This window comes from Leptopilina heterotoma, unplaced genomic scaffold (assembly GCF_015476425.1).
Source record: "Leptopilina heterotoma isolate Lh14 unplaced genomic scaffold, ASM1547642v1 Lhet_169, whole genome shotgun sequence".
In the NCBI taxonomy this organism is placed as follows: domain Eukaryota; kingdom Metazoa; phylum Arthropoda; class Insecta; order Hymenoptera; family Figitidae; genus Leptopilina; species Leptopilina heterotoma.
The window spans coordinates 984,255-1,005,080 of NW_025110885.1; the positions used below are offsets into that span (position 1 = coordinate 984,255).

Here is a 20,826-nt window from a genome sequence, read left to right on the forward strand (position 1 = left end):
GAAAGAGAAAAAATGAGAAAGGAAGAAAGAAAAACGAAAAATGAAGGAAAAGAGAAGGAAAGTAACAAAAAAGTATCAAGAAAGAAATAAAAATAAACAAATAAGCCGAAAAAGAGAAATAAAGAAAGGGGAATAAACATTTAGAGACAAGGAAAAGGAAATAACCAAAAAATGCAAGTCTCGAAAAAAAGTAGAAAGAAGGGCGAGAGAAAGAGAGTAAGAGAGGGAATTCGCGCGTAATACGAGGGCTTGTAAATCAAAGGGGAACTCGACCCTTCTTTAACAATTTTTTTTTTCCTCCAAAAACCTAATGAAGATCCAATATCAATGGCAATTTTCGTGGTATTTGACCTGATTGATCCCCTTCAAATTGAGGTGCGAAACTAACAAAAATCTAATTCAAACTTTATATCCTACTTTTTGTACACAACATTCGATCCAATATCCCATTCGCATTTCTTGTAATATATGGGAAATTTTCTCTATAGTAAAACGAGACTGTTAGAAAATTTTTAAAATTATTTTCCTGAATAAATATCTATCTTCTCGAAATTTAAGTGATATTCAATTCGATTGATTTATTATTATTTATCCATTTTTTTATTTTTACAATAATTTTGTTTATTAGTTGAATTTATTAATTGAAATTTTTTTCAATTAATTAATTTATTATATTCAATTGTAATTAAATTAATTAATTAATAATATTCAATGTTATAACATTTTTTTTAATATTTGAAGTTTTTTATTTTATGCAACAATATTTTTTTTCAGAAATAAAAATCTTGAAATATTAAAAAAAATATTTTCGCTATGAATATTTTTTCAAAATCAATTTAATTAAATAGAAAACGTTTAGAAATATTTCTCTGCAATGAAGAGATAATCAGAAAAATACAAAATTTACGCATTGGAAAAATAATTTTTATAAAAAAAATTCAATATCCAGAATAAGAAAAGAAGATTTTGCAGATATGACAAAGTATCAAATTTAAATAGTTTTTGTTTGGTTTAGATATGAAAATAATAGAAGAAGAGAGACGGAGTGTATATATATATATATAAAGGAAAATGCAACGAAGCGTTGATGCGAGAGCTTTAATGCGAAGTAAACGTAATTAGCGTGTTGAGTAGAGAAAGAAAGCACATACAATGATAATCATAACGTGTGGCACCCACACACACATAAACACATACGAAAAAAAAGAACAGAAAAAAATGTATACACGAAGACGGGAATGAAAATTGTGTTCAACGCGCATGTGTATAGCTCAATGAACTTAGGGAGCACCGGTTGGTACAAAAGGACCCTCCAAAATAATAAACTCTTTCTGCCTCGAAATTCTTATAAATATTCTCTTCCCGGTGCATGCTCCGTAAGTCCTTTGTGTTTCAAAAGAAATTTCCCTTTTCAACACACACCCAGCAAAGTAGGGAATGTAGTTAGATTTTCCAACGCGAATTTCATATATTTTTGGCTTTTAATGATGTATATTTCATTGCACGGATTTTTTTTCCTCCCTTTCTCACTTATTTCACTCCCTTACCTCATACTTTTCTTTGCCAAAGTCAAGCAGAAAAACACTTTAATTTCAAAACCAAACGAAATAATTCAAATACAATATAAGAAATTAATATTTTCGCAGGAATTTCTTTTTTTCAACATTTAATTCCAATTTCAAACCAAAGGAAATAATTGAAAATGTAAGAAATTAATATTTTCAGGAAACTAGAAAATAATTTCTATATTTAAAACTATAGAAATTGTTTTTGAAAAACTTTTCATCGCATTTATTTTTGAGAGGAAAAAATTTATTTTCTTGTTGAGAAAAAATAAATTCATTCTATTGCCATTTTAAATAATATATTAACTTTCTCGACTAGAATAGCCGGAAGCAAAATTGCTTCACAGTAATCTCTTTTAATAAAACTTTATGTTACTGTTATTTACCGTTATTGTCATAAGGTTTTATAGGTTTTCTTAAAAATGTTATCAACTTGAAAAATAGCCATATCATATATAGGGAACAACAATATTTGTGAACTCGTCACATTTTGAATATGTGAAGAAGAAAAATTTAATATACGAAAGAAAATAAAGAATTGAAAAAGTTGAGAAAAAGATACCATTTTGATAAATCTGATTAAGAAATAATAATACTAATAATACTAATGATACAAATAATTATAATAATGATAAAAATAATGATAAAAATAATGATAAAAATAATGATAATAATGATAAAAATAATGATAATAATGATAATAATAATAAAATAATAATGATAATAATAGAAGAGCACAAAACACCAGACAAGCAATCGACATACGCAATCTAAATGTGAAAGCGGAACGTTATCGTTAGAGCTTTCCTGGCGCTGCTCATGTGATACAGGCGGAAGCTGAGGGGTGGTTTTTACTCCCCAGATGCCAACTATTGTACAATGGAAGATAACGATTTGACGCTAAACGATTCTCTGTCTCTGCTAAACTTACTCTGCGTTTGTTAACATGAAAACGTTTATTGAAAGTCACAATATTGCCTTATTATTATTATTATTTTATTCTCAAGCTCTAAATTACAATTCTAATTAGAAGGATCCTCTATTTACGAATACGAGAAGAGATCTACACGAGGACAATATTAATGAATTCGAAGCACTGCATCTATTTGTAGCAGAAAATAAAAAAAAAAATTACATAAATTATGCTGAAGGTAAATAAAAAAATAGTGAAGGTTGGACCCGCCTTTAACTATTAATTTTCCACACAGTTTATAAATAAATAAATAATATTATTTCACATTTTATCGATAATCAACTTTGATTTTTAGACATGGTCCAACCTTGACTACATTTTTTTGAAATGTTTATAACTTTCTCAATTTTAGACCATATCAACAAAATTGTTTCTCTTTTGTAGCTCTTTTTAAGATTGTAACTCAATTGTCTGAATTTATTTTTAAACAGAAAAGTTATAAACAAAGTTCAAAAGGTGGTCCAACCCTGACTATATAACCCTTACCACTAAACTAGTACTAATTAAATAAATAATAATTAATTCTACAAATAAGAATTTTCATTCCTTCTTCTATTTATTATAAATAATATATACCAGCAACAATTCTTCTACTAACTTCTTACTTGTTAAAATAAAATTAGCAATTTTAAAAATAATAGGTTTTATTGTAAATCATGAGATTAATATAGTTAATTTTATTTATTATAAATACTACCTATATATTTTATTTATTTTGCAATACTATGTACTTTATTTATTGCAAATACTGTATATTTTATTTATTATAAATAATATACAATTTATTTGTTATAAATAATATACATATACTTTATTTATTATAAATAATATATATTTTTTATTTATTATATAAATACCATAAAATGTAATTTCTTTCTGCAAACATCATGGATTCCGCGCGTGAAATATAGCCAACGAAGAAGGTTGAGGTTAAACGGAAGTTCAACTCGAGTTACATTTCAGAACTCCGAGAGTTGTGTATATCACAGAAAGAGTCATATTTACTGGCATAAAAGATGACCGACGTTTACGACAAAGCGCATTTCGTTATATTTCAGATAATTCATTCCCTAACGGGAACCGCACTTTATTAGGATTTATTTCACTTCAAGTAGATTAAATCATTACTGACAAAAAAATTTTTTTATCAAAAAATAGTTATGCCACTAAAATATACTATTAAATACTATACTGAAATACTATAAAATAATATTAATTACTGCTTATTAAATAGCAATTATTACTATTAAACAGTATTAAATAAGTATTAAATATCATTAGAGTAGCTTCAATTAATATTCAACGTTAAATTGGTGTTAATTAATACCAAACTGTATTAAATAATATTTATAGATAGTAGTAATTAAAGTATTAATATAGTATTAATTATTAAATAGGACTGAATTCGATAAGAATTAAACATTAAAGTATTAATTACTGTTAATCAGTATTAAATACTATTAAAATACTATCAGTTACTATAAAACAGTACTAAATGTTATTAAAATCGTATTAAATATTAAATACTATTGAAATAGTACAAATACTATTAAATACTATTGAAATAGTACAAATACTATTAAATACTATTGAAATAGTAAAAATATTTATTAAGATAAATCGAATACTATTTAAATACTATCAGTTACCATATAACTGTACCAAAAGTTATTAAAATCGTATTAAATATTAAATGGTATTAAATTCTATTAAATACTATTGAAATAGTATAAATACTATTAAATAGTATTAAACACTACTAAATACTATTGAAATAGTAAAAATAGTTATTAAGATGAATCGAATACTATCATAATACTAAGTAGTATTAATAGTTATTGAAAAGAAATCAAATACTATAAAACTAAGGCAAATTACTATCAAGAACTATTAAAACAATAGGTAATTAATAAATTAAGTATACAAAAAAAATTGTACACTTTGTTTACTCATGTTTTGTTTCTCCCCTATATCATCTAAGTGCAACTCTTTTTAACTTGATTGTTTCGAATAATGCAGCAGAAAGTGATATCATTGCTTAACGGTATTATAATATTACGACAGTATTGTGGATATTTGATACTGCTCTTGGCAAAAGCAGATCTGTTAGTAAATCTAATTATTCTTCCTTGATGGTAATATCAAAATAAAATGATATTAAGTTGCAGAATTATGATCTGCACTTCATCTCTTGTAAAAAGAGTCTTTCATAATTTTCGTCAAGATTTAAATTTTTTTTTAAACTTCTATTTTTCTTTTTAGTAACATAAGATCCATTAAGTCTTCAACAAAATATTATTAAAAATATTATAATAATATTTTTAATACAAGTTTTTAATAAAAATTTTTAATAACAAAAAAATACTTATAAGTATTTTTTTTTATTAATCTTGATGAAAATTAAAATTTACAACTCGCAATGTTAAATCAATGGAAAACGATAACAAAAGCAGTTAAGATACTTTATTTTTACTAACACTGTCTTAAAAAAACAATTAATGTAATTAACGATTAATTTTTCTTTTTAATTTCAAAAAAATTTAATTTAATTTTTTAATAACTTTCTACTTAAATTTTTATGGTTTGAATTTTTAAAATGATAAATTAAGAAATAAATTATTCATAAAGTAGTAATAAATTGTAAATGATAATTCATTAAAAATTTTTGTTTGTAAAAAATAAGTGGTTTTTTTTTAATAATGGTAATTAATTGTGTATAAAAAATTTGTATTTTAATAAACAGTATTTCTATTAGGCAACAAAATAAAATCTTTTAAATTGAGAGTACTAATTTTTGACAGTGATTATTTCAAGTAAAGTAACTTAACAAATGAAATTATAATTATAAATAAAATCACTTACGTTAGGGTAGAAATTGAAAAATGTAAGCTCACCATACGCACCTGTAACAAAAAAGAAATCTATTAATTATTTAGTAAAATTAAAAAAATCAGTAACGTACTTTCTTTAAATATAAATAAAAATAAGAAAACCATAATTAACATTAATAATAATTAATAGAGAAAATGAAAGAAAAATTAGAAATCAATGTAAATTTGCATAGAATTGAAAATAAAATTGAAATAAATAATAATAAAATAAAAATAAATAATAATAAAAATAAAAATAATAATAATAATAAATATAAATACAAGATAAAAAGAGAATAATTAATAGAGAAAATAAAAAAAAAAATTAAAAAACAATGTAAAGTTGAAGAATTGAAAATAACATTGAAATAAATAATAATAAAATAAAAATAAAATGAAAATAATAATAAATATAAATACAAAATGAAAAGAGAAAAAATACTTCCTCCATGAGGAAGTAATATAAAAAAAAATAAAAATATAAAAAAAAAAAACGGTTTGTCCTGTTTATAAATAAATAAATAAATAAAATATCCAAAAGAAAATGTAATAATAGATAATAAAAGTTAAAAAATAATTAAAAACAATTAAAAATAAAAAACATTGAAAACACTTTATTTATCAACAAATATTGTTTCATTAAAAACTTTTTCAATTTAAATTCACATATTATGTTTTTAATTTTCAACTTAATTTTTACCTTTTTTAAACTTTTATTTTCGACGTTAATTTCAAATTTACCTTTCTGTAGATGAATTTAATTACCTAGTCGAATAATATTTTTTTGAGATTTAATTACTAAATTTAGCAAACCGCAAAGAATTTCTCGGCAGGAGAGTATTAAATTTTTATATAGATAACATTTTTCTTTTTTTTTTTGCTTTTTTTTTTCTTTTTCTTTCAATAATAAAACTACTTTGGTCGAGGAGGGTTGGGAAAAAAAAATCTCATGACTATTCGTTTGAGGTAATTGTGGTTTTACAATTCCAACGAAGTATCATTTTTGGTTAAATTTCTACTCTATTTTTTTTATTTCTCTCCTTCTCACTTCCTTTTTCTCCAATCTTTTGGTACTTTCCTCTTTTTGACACTGATCTTTGGCTTAAGTGCGCCGAGTTTTTAGCCAAAGTAAGGGGATCGATAATCGTGGGTTGTATTTAAGTGGGACTAGGTCGTCAGACTAAGAAGCAACTAATAGAGGTGGCCCGAAAGACTCACTTAAAAATCGTTTATCTTCTTTTAGTTTCACAACTCTTTGATTTTAAAACTTCACAAGCGATTTAATGCATGAATTAATTCGAAAATTCTCTTTACATTTTCGTCACAACATTTTTTTATTCTTTTATTTTAAAAATAGTATTTTTTTTTAATTAAAATTAAATTATCTATTTTTTTAATTAATAATAATAATAATAATAATAATAATAATAATAATAATGAACCTATTAAAGTAATAACAGAAAAAAAAAGAAATAGAAAAAGAAAGAAAAATAGACTGAAATTAAAAAAGCTAAAAAAACACAACTATCTATCGAGATGGAATTTTTCACACAATCCCCAAGATTTGAAAGAAAAAGAATTTTCGTTTCTATTTTGTTTTCATCAATTTAAAATCTTAATGTCATTCAGCTGCTCGGAAGCGTTTGAATAATATAATAGCAACCGAATAATGCCAAGGATTGAGTCCAAAGACAACTACCGGTATTCTTAAGCTTTGAAGATAAAAAAAACGTTCTAACAAAGAAGAAAAAAAACCTATCATAGCGGACCGATAGCTAAAGTAAAAAAAAAATAATAATAATAAAAATAATGAAAAAGAAAAATAAAGAATAGGTTGAGAATGAAAGACCTGGATTAAAATGTGCCACAAGTTTTGAATGAAATATCATCTTGAATTTTATGCAAAGACGAAATGCTTCCCGAGAAAGAAAAAAACACTTTAATTATATCGCAAAGCTCTTTCTTAAACATTTTTTTTCCTACCCTTTCTAATTTTTTTTTGCCTTGTATCAAAAAAAAAAAAAAAATTCTTTCTCAAAGAGAATTGAAAAAAAGAGAAATTGTCTTTTTATCAGAAATTTTTTACAATAGATATATCAACTGTTATAAACTTTTCAATAAAGTTAAATTGTATGCACTTTTTCACTTATGTTATAGAATCAAGTTTTTTTCGAAAAGAAAAATAAAAAAAAGCTCCTTAACCTGCGGAAACGCACATTCAATGGTTCCATTGACGTCGTGAACTCGTTATTATATTGTGCTTTCTACTTTTTTTTCTGATCAATGACCCGTGCAATCTTTTTCAATAATAATATGGCACCCGTACGATAAGGGGCCAATTAATTTTCAAGTTTTCTTCACATCCATATGTAATTTTTTTTATAGTGATGAAGAGATAAAAAAAATTGATTCAAATTTTCAACTAATTACTATTACTCTTATGATTCATTGTTAGTATTAATAATTTAATATTATTTGAATTTATCGCTCGATGGGATTTTAATAAAAGTAATCAAATGCTTTCTATTCTTTTATAATTAATATTATTCACGATAATTGATCTTTAATAAGAGATTTAAATAAATTAATAAATAAGTTCATTATTTTAAAATAATTATAATTATTATGAACAAATAATTGAATAATTAAAAAAATTAATTCATTAAATAATTAAAATAATATTAAAAATAATAACAATTATAATTTTTCAAAAAATTTCCAATTCTAACCTTTATGACATTTATCCACTTATAAGAATATTGTTATAAAACATGAAGATATCGATCACTCCGAGTCTTCGACTCGGAGTGATTAATGTCTTCATGTTTAATAATAATTTAAATTTCCATAAAATTAAAAAAAAAATTCAATTAATTAACAAATATTTTAATAAAATCCTTCGCAAGAATTTAATTATTCTTACAAGTAATATATGTTTTCACATGAATTTAATTATTAAAAAAAATGTAATAAAATTCGTTGTAAGAATTCAATTATTTTTATAAATAATAAAATTTTTCGCTGAAATTCAAATATTTTGAAAATCTACTATTTTAATAAAATTTCTCAAAAGAATTCAATTGCTTAAAAAAATCCAGTAAAATTAATTCTTCAATTAAAAATATATATTAAAAAATAAAAACTTTACATAATTTCAAAAGAATGGCAATTAAAATTTTAAATAACAAATAGTTCTACGGAATTATCAATTAAAATTATCTGAGAAATTCAGATTTTCAAAGATTCTGATATGAAACCTTTTCGAAATTCAATTATTTCTAAAAATTGCAATTATTAGTAACTTCTCCAAAATTTATTAATTTTTTTAGAGTTTTTAACTAAAATTCTTCTTTAAATCAATTATTTTTAATAATTTTTGAAAAAGTTCTTCGAGAATTTTCACATCCATTTAACTCAATTTTAAGAAATTTTAATTATTCGGAAATTATTCAATTAAAAATGTATTAGAAAATAAAAACTTTAAATAAGAATTTCAAGTAAAATTCAATTAAACTTTTTCAAAAAATATAAATTCTACATAATTATTAGTTAAAAATATGGAAAATTCAAATTTACAAAGATTTTAATTTGAAACCTTTTCAAAATTTCATGCTATAGTGCTTTTTATAGTCAATTATTATCTAAAATTTTAACTGAAATTCATTTTTAAATAAATTTTTATTAAAAAATTCTATGAGAATTGAATTATTTAAATAGAAAAATAAATAATTTATTGAATAAATGTTCCTCAAAATTCAATTATCATAAAGAATTTTATCAATAAATTTTTAAATAACCGAATTTTTCGATGAATTTTAATAAAATGTTCAGGAATAATTAAAATCATTGAAATTCTACGATGAGTTTTATTATTCATGAGAACAATTAAATCTCATCTGTAAAAAATTTTATTATTTATGAAAATAATTGAATTATTACGAACAAATTTATAAAAAAAATTTGTAAATAGTTGAATTCCAGTGAAATTTTTATTATTTATGAAAATAATTGAATTCTTGCAACGAATTTTATTAACATTTTTTTCTTTAATAATTTAATTCTTTTAAAAAATTTTATTAAAAATAAAAGTAGACATTTAAAATCATTGAAATATTGGATTGAGGAAAATTGATGAAAATAATTGAATTCATGCAAAGAATTTTAATAAATTTTTTTTAAATAATTGAATTCTTTTGAAAAATGATATTAAAAATAGCAGACATTTAAAATCATTGAAATATTGGATTGAAGAAAATTGATGAAAATAATTGAATTCTTGCAACGAATTTTATTAACATTTTTTTTTTAATAATTGAATTCTTTTGAAAAATTTTATTAAAAATAGTAGACATTTAAAATCATTGAAATTAATGAATTGAGAAAAATTGATGAAAATAATTGAATTCTTGCAACGAATTTTATTAAATTTTTTTTTTAAATAATTGAAATTCTATAAGAAATTTTATTATTTTCAAAGATAATTGAAATTTAAACTAGAATTTTTTTTTAATTTTTGAACATAATTAAATTTTTGCGCAGAATTTTATTACTTTTGAATATAATTGAATTTCTAAAATCATTTGTAAGTTTTCCAAAATTCAATTTTTTCCAGTACTTTAATAAAAATCCCTGACTTGTCCCTGATTTTCCTGACCAATTCTACTGTCCCTGACTTTTCCCTGAATTCCCTGATTTCCCTGACCTGTGTCAACCCTGTAAAGTGATAAATAAATATATAAATAAAATTGGAAAAATTTCAAATTGGAAAAATAAAGAACAATAATAATATTTCAAATAATTTAACAAAATTACTGAAACATTGAATAATTTAATTTTGAAATTAAAAAAAAATTAGGTTTCTGCAAAGTTTAATAGAAATTTCTTCAAGACAATTGAATTCCCAAAAAATAATTCATTGAAAGATTCCCAGATTTTTGTTCTCATTTGACTATCAGTTATCCGGAACAAAAAAAAAAAAAAAAAAAAAAAAAAAAAAAAAAAAAAAAAAAAATAAAAGGAAAAAAAAGTGATAAACAAAATTTTTAAACGACAGTAAATTTCATAACACACGCATTGCGGTATTTAAAGCTTTTTGGACAGGTATGATAATCAGGAAATGCTCTTAAGTGCGTGGCAGATTTAAAGATTGTAAAAGAGAGGATTTTAACGGGAAGAGCCCGAAGAGTCCTTTGTGCAGAGATTTCTTTTGATGGAGAAAGTTACAGAGCACGTGGGTGTATATACATATATACGTGCATATACATACATACATATATAAAAATACACAGTTGTATGTGTAACTGTTCATAAAAATTGCTCTTCACTGAGAGTGCATACACCGTAGATGAGAATCGCCTACGGCAAATTTTGAACCTGCAACTTTATTTGCTTACCGCACAAGATCGTTTAAAAGTATTTTAAAGCAAATACTCACGTCATATATATGTACGTGAAAAATGCGTCTATCTCTCTATTTACTTTTTTACATATTGTATCTCATATTTTTCCTCTATTTTATAGAACACAATTTTTTATTGTACAAAAAATTAATTACAAAACTATAATTTTGAAAAATAAATACAGATATATACAATTCTTTCGTTGTGAGCAAGAAAAATGTAATTTCAAAAAATATTTTCACAAAATAACAGGGTTGTCACAAAAATTTAATTTTGTTTTTCCCTGACCTTTCCCTGATTTCCAGACATAATTTTGACTTTTTCCCTGACCGTAAAGAATATTCTAATTCACTCTAAAAATGATTAGCTCCTCAAAAAAAAATATTCTATTACATTTATTTACAAATTTATTTAATTGTAAAATTATTCAAAAACATCAGTAACTTCTTTTTTAAATAAATATTTAATCATTATTATTACTCCATAATAATAAAGATTTAGAAAAAATTTTAAATTCAAACCTTTTTGCAATTCAACAACTTATAAGAATATTTATTTAGAAAACATGAAGATGACCGAGTGAGAAAATCATTATTTTATTTATTATTAAATTATCATCATTTTCTATTATAAGAATATTGTTACTGGAATTTTTTTAAAATTATTTCCATCATTTCATTCAATTATTATTTTCTACAATTTTTAACTAAAATTATTCATTAAATCAAATATTTTTCATAATTTTTTCAAAAAGTTCTTTGAGAATTTTCAAATTCATTTGTTTTCAATTCAATTTTACGTGTTTCGATTATTTAGAAATTCTTCAATTAAATATGCATTAGAAAATAAAAACTTGAAACAATTTTTTCAATTAGGTAAGCTTTTTTGAAAAAAAATTAGTTCTATAGAATTTTTAATTAAGTGTATGAAGAATTGAAATTTTCAAAGATTTTAAATTGAAACCATTACAAAATTCAATTATTTTTGAAAATTGCAATTATTAGTAACTTCTCAAAAATTCAATTATTTTCTAAAACTTTAAATAAAATTAATTTTTAAATAAATTTTTTTAAGAAAATTCTAGGAGAATTCAATTATACATAATTTTATCAAAAAGTTTTTTAATAATTAAATTCTTTCGACGAAATTTAATAAAATTTTTAAGAATAATTACATTTTTCGAGAAATTTGATTAAAATTGTATTAAAAATAATTGAAATTCTGCATTGAGTTTTATTAATTATGAAAATAATTGAATTATTGCGAAAATTTTATAAAAAAAATTTCAAACAATTGATTTTTTCGAAAAAATTTATGCAAATTCTCGTCTTAATTGAATTCCTGTGAAATTTTCATTATTTTAGAAAATAATTGAATATTCGTGTATAGAAATTTGTGAAATTTTTTTTTAAATAATTAAATTCTTTTGGGAAATTTTATTAAAATAATATACAAATTATTAAATTAAGAAAAATTTTTGAAAATAATTGAATAATTTTATTACTATTGAAAATAATTTAATTCTTGTGGTGAATATTGTTATTCCTGCGAAGAATTGAATGCCAAATTTTAAAACATTTGATTTTTTCGAAAAAAGTTATGCAAATTCTATTTTAAATAATTGAATTCCTGTGGAATTATTATTTTTTTGTAAAATAATTGAATGTTCTTGTAAAGATATTATCAAATTTTTTTGTTAATAATTGAATTTCTGAGAAGAAGTTTATTAGTTTTGAAAATAATTGAATTCCTGTGATGAGTACCTATTGTTGTTTATGAAAATAATTGAATTTTCAGAAAATTTCTGTATATAATTAAATTTTGGCGAAGAATTTTGCTATTTATAAAGATAATTAAAATGTTGACGAGAATTTTTTTTTTATATTTTTGAAAATAATTGAATTTCTGAGTAGAAGTTTATTAATTTCGAAAATAATTGAATTCTTGTGATGAATATTGTTGTTTACGAAAATAATTGAATTTTAAGAAAATTTCTATATATAATGGAATTTTGGCGAAGAATTTTGCTATTTATAAAGATAATTGAAATGTTGACGATAATTTGTTTAAAAATTTTGAAAATAATTAAATTTCTGGAAAGAATTTTTATATTATTTAATCACTGATTGTAAGATAAAACTATATTTTTTAACTGATTCAAATTTCGAGAATACAGAGATATTACTCGGCATTTTATTGGAATTATAATATTCCAAAAGAATGCCGAGTAATTGATTTTTAATTTTCTTTGTCAAAAAAAAAGTGCCATGGTGGAAAAAATATGAAGAGGGGTGAAAACACTTTTCTTTTTGTCAAACTATATACATATATAGGGTGTATATAAAAATCTGTAAAGTGCAATGTGGAAAACGGTTAAGTGTGTGAAAAGTTGAGTGCTCTGGCCTCAAACCGGAACTGGTCGTGTAAGGTACGCAATGCAGTCTGAGGGGGTTGATTACAATACATGAATATTCAGTGATGCAAGCCTCCGGTATATATATTCTTCCCTTTTTACCTTTCCTCGAGCTTTAGTATAGAAGCTCTCCTCTCTCTCTCTCTCTCTCTCGCTCTCATTTCTTCTTTCCTCCGCCACCGTGTTCCCATTCACGCTTTTACCTGGCATGCCGACCGTTAGTCGAGACGAACTTCGGAAACCACCTTAATTAATTCCGCGAAAGTAGAATCTTCGTTAACGCCGGTTTACGCTAATTAGGACAAATTCCCGGATATATTCGCCAGTTATATACGTTTAGTCCTTTCGTGAGAGATTCCCTCTCTCTCTCTCTCTTTCTCTTAAATGCAACTCGTCTGCGACGAAAAGTCAACGCGATATCTATATGTGTTATGCATACGTGTGTTAAATTAATTCTCGAGAACTGCGCCGTACAAGATAGGGGACAAGTTTTGATTTCGTGTTACTCAACTTTACCGCACGAGGAGACATGTCCTTACTTCCAAGTGAAACAGACTTTATAAACAAAATTTTCAACAAAAAAAAAGTAATGTTTTTACTAAACCATTTTCTAAACATTTCTAAACATTTTCATTCATTTTTATAGTCTTTCGTCTTTTATTTTTCACTTAATTATAAAGTTGAAAAAGAATATTTAAATTCCTCTTATTTTTCCAGTGGTGTTTTCACCAAGCTGTACATATAAATTATTCAAAAGCAAAACGGAAAAAACCTTGGAAGTGGTAAAAATGTTTCTAAAATAATATTCTATTCTTTCAAATTGTTTCCGTATTCGTGAAAAAGGACAAAACAAAAATCGAAAATCGAAAGGAAAACATCAAGAGATTAAACTTTAAAGTTAAACAAAAGATGTTTAAACAGAAGGAAAAAAAGCACAAACAAAAACAAAAAGGAAAGTTATTCGATGCAATAACAAAAAAAAAGAAAATAATTTTTTGAATAAAAAAAGAATCGTTTGTGTGGGTAAAAACTGAAAAATCATTGATTGAATCAAAGTTGGACAAGTGTAAATAGTGGAAAGCTTTTGGAATGTGGCGAGAGAACTGAGAAACGTTACGAACGAACGATCGAAATCACGAGGATTGTTGCAAACGGATGTGTTGGTATTCTCGAGCCCTGGCCTCGTATCAAATATCCAGTGAATCGTGAAACGAGACTTCGAAATCCAATCAACGTTTGCTACAAGCAACGCCAGGGCTTTGGTAACGTCTATATGCAAGCACGTGGTATTTGAGTAGTTCGACGGGCCTATTGGCTGTAAGCGTTTCAGGAATGTAAAATCTATGCAACAGAACTCGGGAGGAACTTCCTTTCTGCACACCCTTCTCTCGTCAAGCTACTTCCCTCCCTAAACGAGAAAACTAATGTTGATTGACGTGGAAAGACAACTAAATTTGTCACGAGAACATAAAACATTCCACACACGATCTACGTTATTTAATGGAAAAAAAAATAAAATGCCAAAAAAAAATAAAAGAACAAAATAAATAATAATAATAAATATTATACTGCAAATAAACGGAAAAAATTCGTTTCCTAGCAACTATTGGCAAAAAGTTTCATAACAACCGTTCCAAAATATTTGTTCTCACAACAAAATTGTATATAGAAAAAAAACAAATAAATAAAGAAAAATAAAATAAAAAATTGGAATTTTTTACTAAAAAAAAAAAATTGGAAGAAACCAAAAATTTAAAAAAAGGAAATAATAATAAAAAAGAATAGTAAAAACTAGAAACATAATAAAAAGACCATAGAGAAAGGGCATAGAAAAGCGAATAGTAATTGGAAATAACAATAAACAAAGGACAGTAAAAAATAAAATATAATAAAAAAATTGCTATAATAATATACAAGAACTATAATAAAACAATTAATAATAAAAAAAGAATAGATGGTACAAACTATGAAGATAATAAAAAGTATAAACAAAATGACAGAAGAGCAGAGAAACGTAGAAAAGCAAATAAAAATGATGAATAATCATAAACAAAGAACAATAAAAATAAAAAACAAAAAAGAATAAAAAATAAAACAATAATGAACAACAAGAACAATAAAGATCAAAATATTATAAGAAAACAATAAAAAATTGGAATAATAATAAACAAAATCTATAATAAAACAAATAATCTTTAAAAAAAAAGAATAGTAAATACTAGAAAAACAATAAAAAGAACGTAGAAAAAGACACAGAAACGAAAATAAAAATTAAGAATAATCATAAACGAAGAACAATAAAAAATATAATAAAAAAAATAAAAAATGGAATTTGTTTCAGAATAAAAAAATTAGAAGAAAAAAATATAAAAAGCAAATGATAATAAAAAATAATAGTAAAAACTAGAAACATAATAAAAAGGTCATAAAGAAAGGACATAAGTAGAAGGAATAATAATTGGGAATAGCAATAAAAACAGGACAGTAAAAATAATATATAATATGAAAAAAATAAAAAAATTGACACAATAATAAACAAAAACTATGTGAATGCAAACAATAATGAAGAAAGAATAGTAAAGACTAGGAAGATAATAAAAAGTATGTAGAAAATGAGTAAAGTAAAAAAAATGAGTAAAGTTTTTACAGTAAAGTAAAAAACAAAACATAGAAAAGCAAATAAAAATTATGAATAATCATAAACAAAGAACTATAAAAAACAAATAATAGTGAAAACAAGAAAACTAATAACAAAAGTAAATAAAATTACAGTGAAAAGTTAACGAAAATTAAGACTAATAATGAACAATATGAACAATTATTAATAAATAATAAATAAATAAATAAATAAAATACAAAAAAACGAAGAACAATAAGAATAAAAAAATAAAATTTTTATTTTATTTTTATTCTTCTTTAAGAATCAAAAATTGCGATAAAAATAAACAAAAACTATAAAAAGCAAATAATAATAAAAAAATAGTAACGACTAGAAAAATAATAAAAAGACTATAGAAAATAGCGTATAAAATAAAAGCGAAAATTAGAAATAATAATGAACAATATACGAACAATAAAAATCAAAACATAATAAAAAAAGTATATAAAATTGGAATAGAAATAGAGAAAAACTATACGTAAAAACAAATAATATAAAAATAAATACTGAGGACTAGAAAAATAATAAAATAACCACAGAGATAGGACACAGGAAAGAAAATAAAAAATAGAAACAATACCAAACAAAGAAGAATATAAAATAAAAAAAAATAGTAAAGACTAGAAGAAAAAGAACATAGAAATGAACGAACCGTAAAACAAAAGAACAACAATAAAAATAACAAAGAAAGTAATTAAAAAGTCATCAAAAAGCACATTTTTCGAATGTAATGCTAAAAACGATGCTAAAAATCTTAAAATAAAATCCTACCATCTTAAAACGGTCCTAATTTCAAAAAAAAAATAAAATAAAATAAAATATCCCTTGTAAATATTTTTAGGGTGTCTAACAAGGATTGGGAAAATAATTCCCTGACTTTTCCATGACCTTTCCCTAACTTTTTACTAATTTTATTTCTGCTTTCTTAGGACTAAAATATGGTAACTGACATATTCTTGAAAATTCCCTGACTTCTCTGACCGTTAGACACCCTGTTAATAGTCTCCACCCTTTGGTAAAAATTTAAAATTATTCAAAATAATCAAAAATTCGAAAAACCGACTTTCTTAAAATTCGACATTTTTTCTTCTCTTTTATGGCATTTAGCTTCATTATTTTTGTGCTCTTCAAAAATACTTTACTTACTTAATAGTCTTCACCCTTTGGTAAAAATTTAAAATTATTCAAAAATTATCAAAAATTCAAAAATCCGAATTTCTCAAAATTCAACATTTTTTCTTCTGTTTTACTGCATTTAGCTTTATTATTTTTGTGCTTTTGAAAAATACTTTACTCATTTAATAGTCTCGACTCTTTGGTAAAAAATCCAAAATTGTCGATAATTATCAAAAATTCAAAAATCCGAATTTCTTAAAATTCAACATTTTTTCTTCTGTTTTACTGCATTTAGCTTCATTATTTTTGTGCTCTTTAAAAATACTTTACTTATTTAATAGTCTTCACCCTTTGGTAAAAATTTAAAATTATTCAAAATAATCAAAAATTCGAAAAACCGACTTTCTTAAAATTCGACATTTTTTCTTCTCTTTTATGGCATTTAGCTTCATTATTTTTGTGCTCTTCAAAAATACTTTACTTATTTAATAGTCTTCACCCTTTGGTAAAAATTTAAAACTATTCAAAATTATCAAAAATTCAAAAATCCGAATTTCTCAAAATTCAACATTTTTTCTTCTTTTGTATGGCATTTAGCTTCATTATTTTTGTGCTTTTTAAAAACACTTTACTTATTTAATAGTCTCCACCCTTTGGTAAAAAATTTAAAATTATTCAAAATTCTGAAAAATTCAAAAAACCGAATTTCTTAAAATTCAACATTTTTTCTTCTCTTTTATGGCATTTAGCTTCATTATTTTTGTGCTCTTCAAAAATACTTTACTTATTTAATAGTCTCCACCCTTTGGTAAAAATTTAAAATTATTCAAAATTATCAAAAATTTAAAAAACCAAATTTCTTAAAATTCAACATTTTTTTTTTCTGTTTTACTGCATTTAGCTTCATTATTTTTGTGCTCTTCAAAAATACTTTACTTATTTAATAGTCTTCACGCTTTGGTAAAAATTTAAAATTATTCAAAATAATAAAAAATTCGAAATACCAAATTTCTTAAAATTCAACATTTTTTCTTTTCTTTTACTGCAGTAAGCCTCATTTTTTTGTGCTCTTCAAAAATACTTTACTTATTTAATAGTCGCCACCCTTTGGTAAAACATTTAAAATTATTCAAAATTATGAAAAATTCAAAAAACCGAATTTCTTAAAACTCAACATTTTTTCTTCTCTTTTACTGCATTTAGCTTTAATATTTTTGGGCTCTTCAAAAACTGTTTACTTATTTAATAGTCTCCACCATTTGGTAAAAAATCAAAAATTACCAAAAATTCGAAAAACCGAATTTCTTAAAATACATCTTAAAAAAATTGAATTAAACATAATTTTTGGATAATAAAGTCAATTGTTTTATTGAAATCACATTGTTTTCTCATCAGTGTTAATAAAAAGTAAAAGATTAAACTAAAAAAAGATAAAAAAATTCGAAAAGAAGTCAATAAATTTCTCTCGATACAATTCTCGATAACAGGTTACGATATGAAAATTGATTTCAAGTTATGGAATACCGGGCATATAAATTTTATAAAACGACGAATCGCAAGCGTCTGCGGATCAGAATAATCCTCAACAATGCATAATATAGTTTCGAGAGAAATCTCTCTCTCTCTCTCTCTTTCTCTCACTGGCAATATTTTTCAATCCGATTAAGCATTCTCGGACGCACCTCGTTCAAGCATCATGTGCTATAATCTTAACTTTTCGAATGGATTTGTGCCTACATAATTCATATCTCGTGCAAAATTCTTCTCTATATACTCACAAAGTATGTATTTTAAAAACTAACACAACAATATTACATATATATAGATGATGTAATCGCGAATTCACTGCATCATTATCATTATACACTGACATGTTTACATATGCAACCTTTCCACTTGATCCTCTAGTGCAATTTCTTTCAAAGAATAATACACTTAGTTTGAAGATAAGTTTCGAAGAAAAATACTACACGTGAAGTAACTTTTAGTATAAAAGTAACTTTAGAGAGAGAAAAAAAAGGGAAAGAAAAAAAAAGTTGTCTTGGTTGCCGCTCTTCTCTCATTCCACTTTTGAAATTTATTAACAGGCGCGAGTGTAACACCTTTAAAATGAGTTAGAAAAATTAGATTGCTTTTTTTTATATAACGCGCGTGAAAATAAAAATGTATATACTACTAAGTAGAAGCGAAAACGCATACATAAAGTTTATAAATCTCGATTTTAATATCCCAGTTGGTCCAGGCGATTTTTAGTTTCGTGTACTTTAGGTAACATTAACATTAAAAGGCCATGAAAGTATGATAACGAGATCGAAAAGTATACTTAAGAAGCGAAGAATATTAATGAGGCTGTTATAACTTAGTATCGTGAAAAGTGGAATTTATATTATTTAATGGAAGACGATATAAAACGTGCATAATTGCCATGGGAATTGTATTTTCAAACAACAGTTTGCAGAAATTAATTTTATTTTTTCAATCATCCCCCTCCCCCACTTATAAACGATCAGCGTAATTAATTCTACTGTGTACTTAATTATAAGTAGTCGGAGCAAACAAAATTTTACTCATTACTTAATTTTATGAGTAGTCGGTGCAAAAAAATTTTAATCAATACTTAATTATGAGTAGTTGTGCAAAAAACTCTACACACTACTTAATTATAAGTAGTTGTGCAAAAAATTCTACACACTAATTAATTATTTATTTGAAATTAAAAAGCCCAAAAATTAGTTCAAAAATTTTTACTCGTTATTTAGTAGTCGGTACAGAAAAACGATAACTAAACAATAATTAAGAAATTGATGTAATATAAGCCCAATAATTAGTAGAAAAATAAGTATTTGGTACAAAGAAACGAAATAGATGTAATAAACGAAGCAAATAAACTTAATAAAGTAATAGAAAAAAAGTGATGAACGAAAAAAGGTACAAATTGAAAGAAGGAAAATTAAAATTCCGGTTAGAAATATTTTTACTATAGCTGCTAATTAGCCGTAAATGCAAATTACTAATTTACTACCCAAGAATAATAAACATGATTGCAATGAATTTTTGAAAATAAAACAAAAAAGCCTCGAACATATCTAAAATATTTATGAAAAAATTATTTTCAATATAAACATTGAACTTGAAGCAGAGTTTGTCCCTCAATTTTCCAGTTTTAATTTTCTAATTTATTTCTTATTTTGGAACAATTTTATTTAAATTCTATACAAACAATAAGGAATCACGTATTTTTTTTAAATTTGTTATTGGATGAAAGTTATGAAATTAGGGAGTTTTATTCAATAGCAAAAAAAAAAAGTTTTTGAATAAAAGTTTTCACCTTGAATGACCTATATTTGAAACAAATAAAAAGTTTAGTAAGCCCCGAGTAAAATATTTTTTTGAATAGACAAATAAATAGATAAATAAAATTGTAAAAATTTCAAATTGGAAAAATAAAGAACAATAATAATAATTAAAATTTTTAAATAATTTAACAAAATTAATGAAGCATTGAACTATTTAATTTTACAAATCGAAAAAAATTAGATTTAAAATTTAATCAAAATATTTTCAAGAGAATTCTCAAAATTTTCAACTGTTTGAAAATTTTTTGTTTAATTATTTTCGGGAATTTAATTGTCATAAAAAAATTTCAATTAAAATTTTTTAGAAACCTAATTTTTTTATAATTTATAAATTAAAGTATTCAATGCTGTTTAATTATTCAAACTGTTTAAAAAAAAATTTCAAATCTTCCAAAATTTAAGTATGTATTTCTAAAATTATTATTTTAAAACAATTATTTTAAAAAAGTTTTAACTAAAATTCTTCTTAAAATAA

At 23.5% G+C, this 20,826-nt stretch overlaps 1 protein-coding gene across 8 annotated transcripts in view; it reads right to left on the reverse strand.

Annotated features, from left to right (window-relative positions):
• Positions 1-20,826, reverse strand: part of LOC122499558 (dystrophin, isoforms A/C/F/G/H-like) — a 557,697-nt gene that overhangs the window by 215,070 nt on the left and 321,801 nt on the right. For 7 of the 8 annotated variants that reach the window (XM_043607986.1, XM_043607985.1, XM_043607988.1 and 4 more), the window contains one exon: positions 5,433-5,441. The exons of the other annotated variant lie outside the window; for it this stretch is intronic. In XM_043607986.1, the coding sequence (XP_043463921.1) occupies positions 5,433-5,441 (9 nt within the window). The remainder of the gene's footprint in view (positions 1-5,432; positions 5,442-20,826) is intronic. 8 annotated transcript variants of the gene reach the window in all.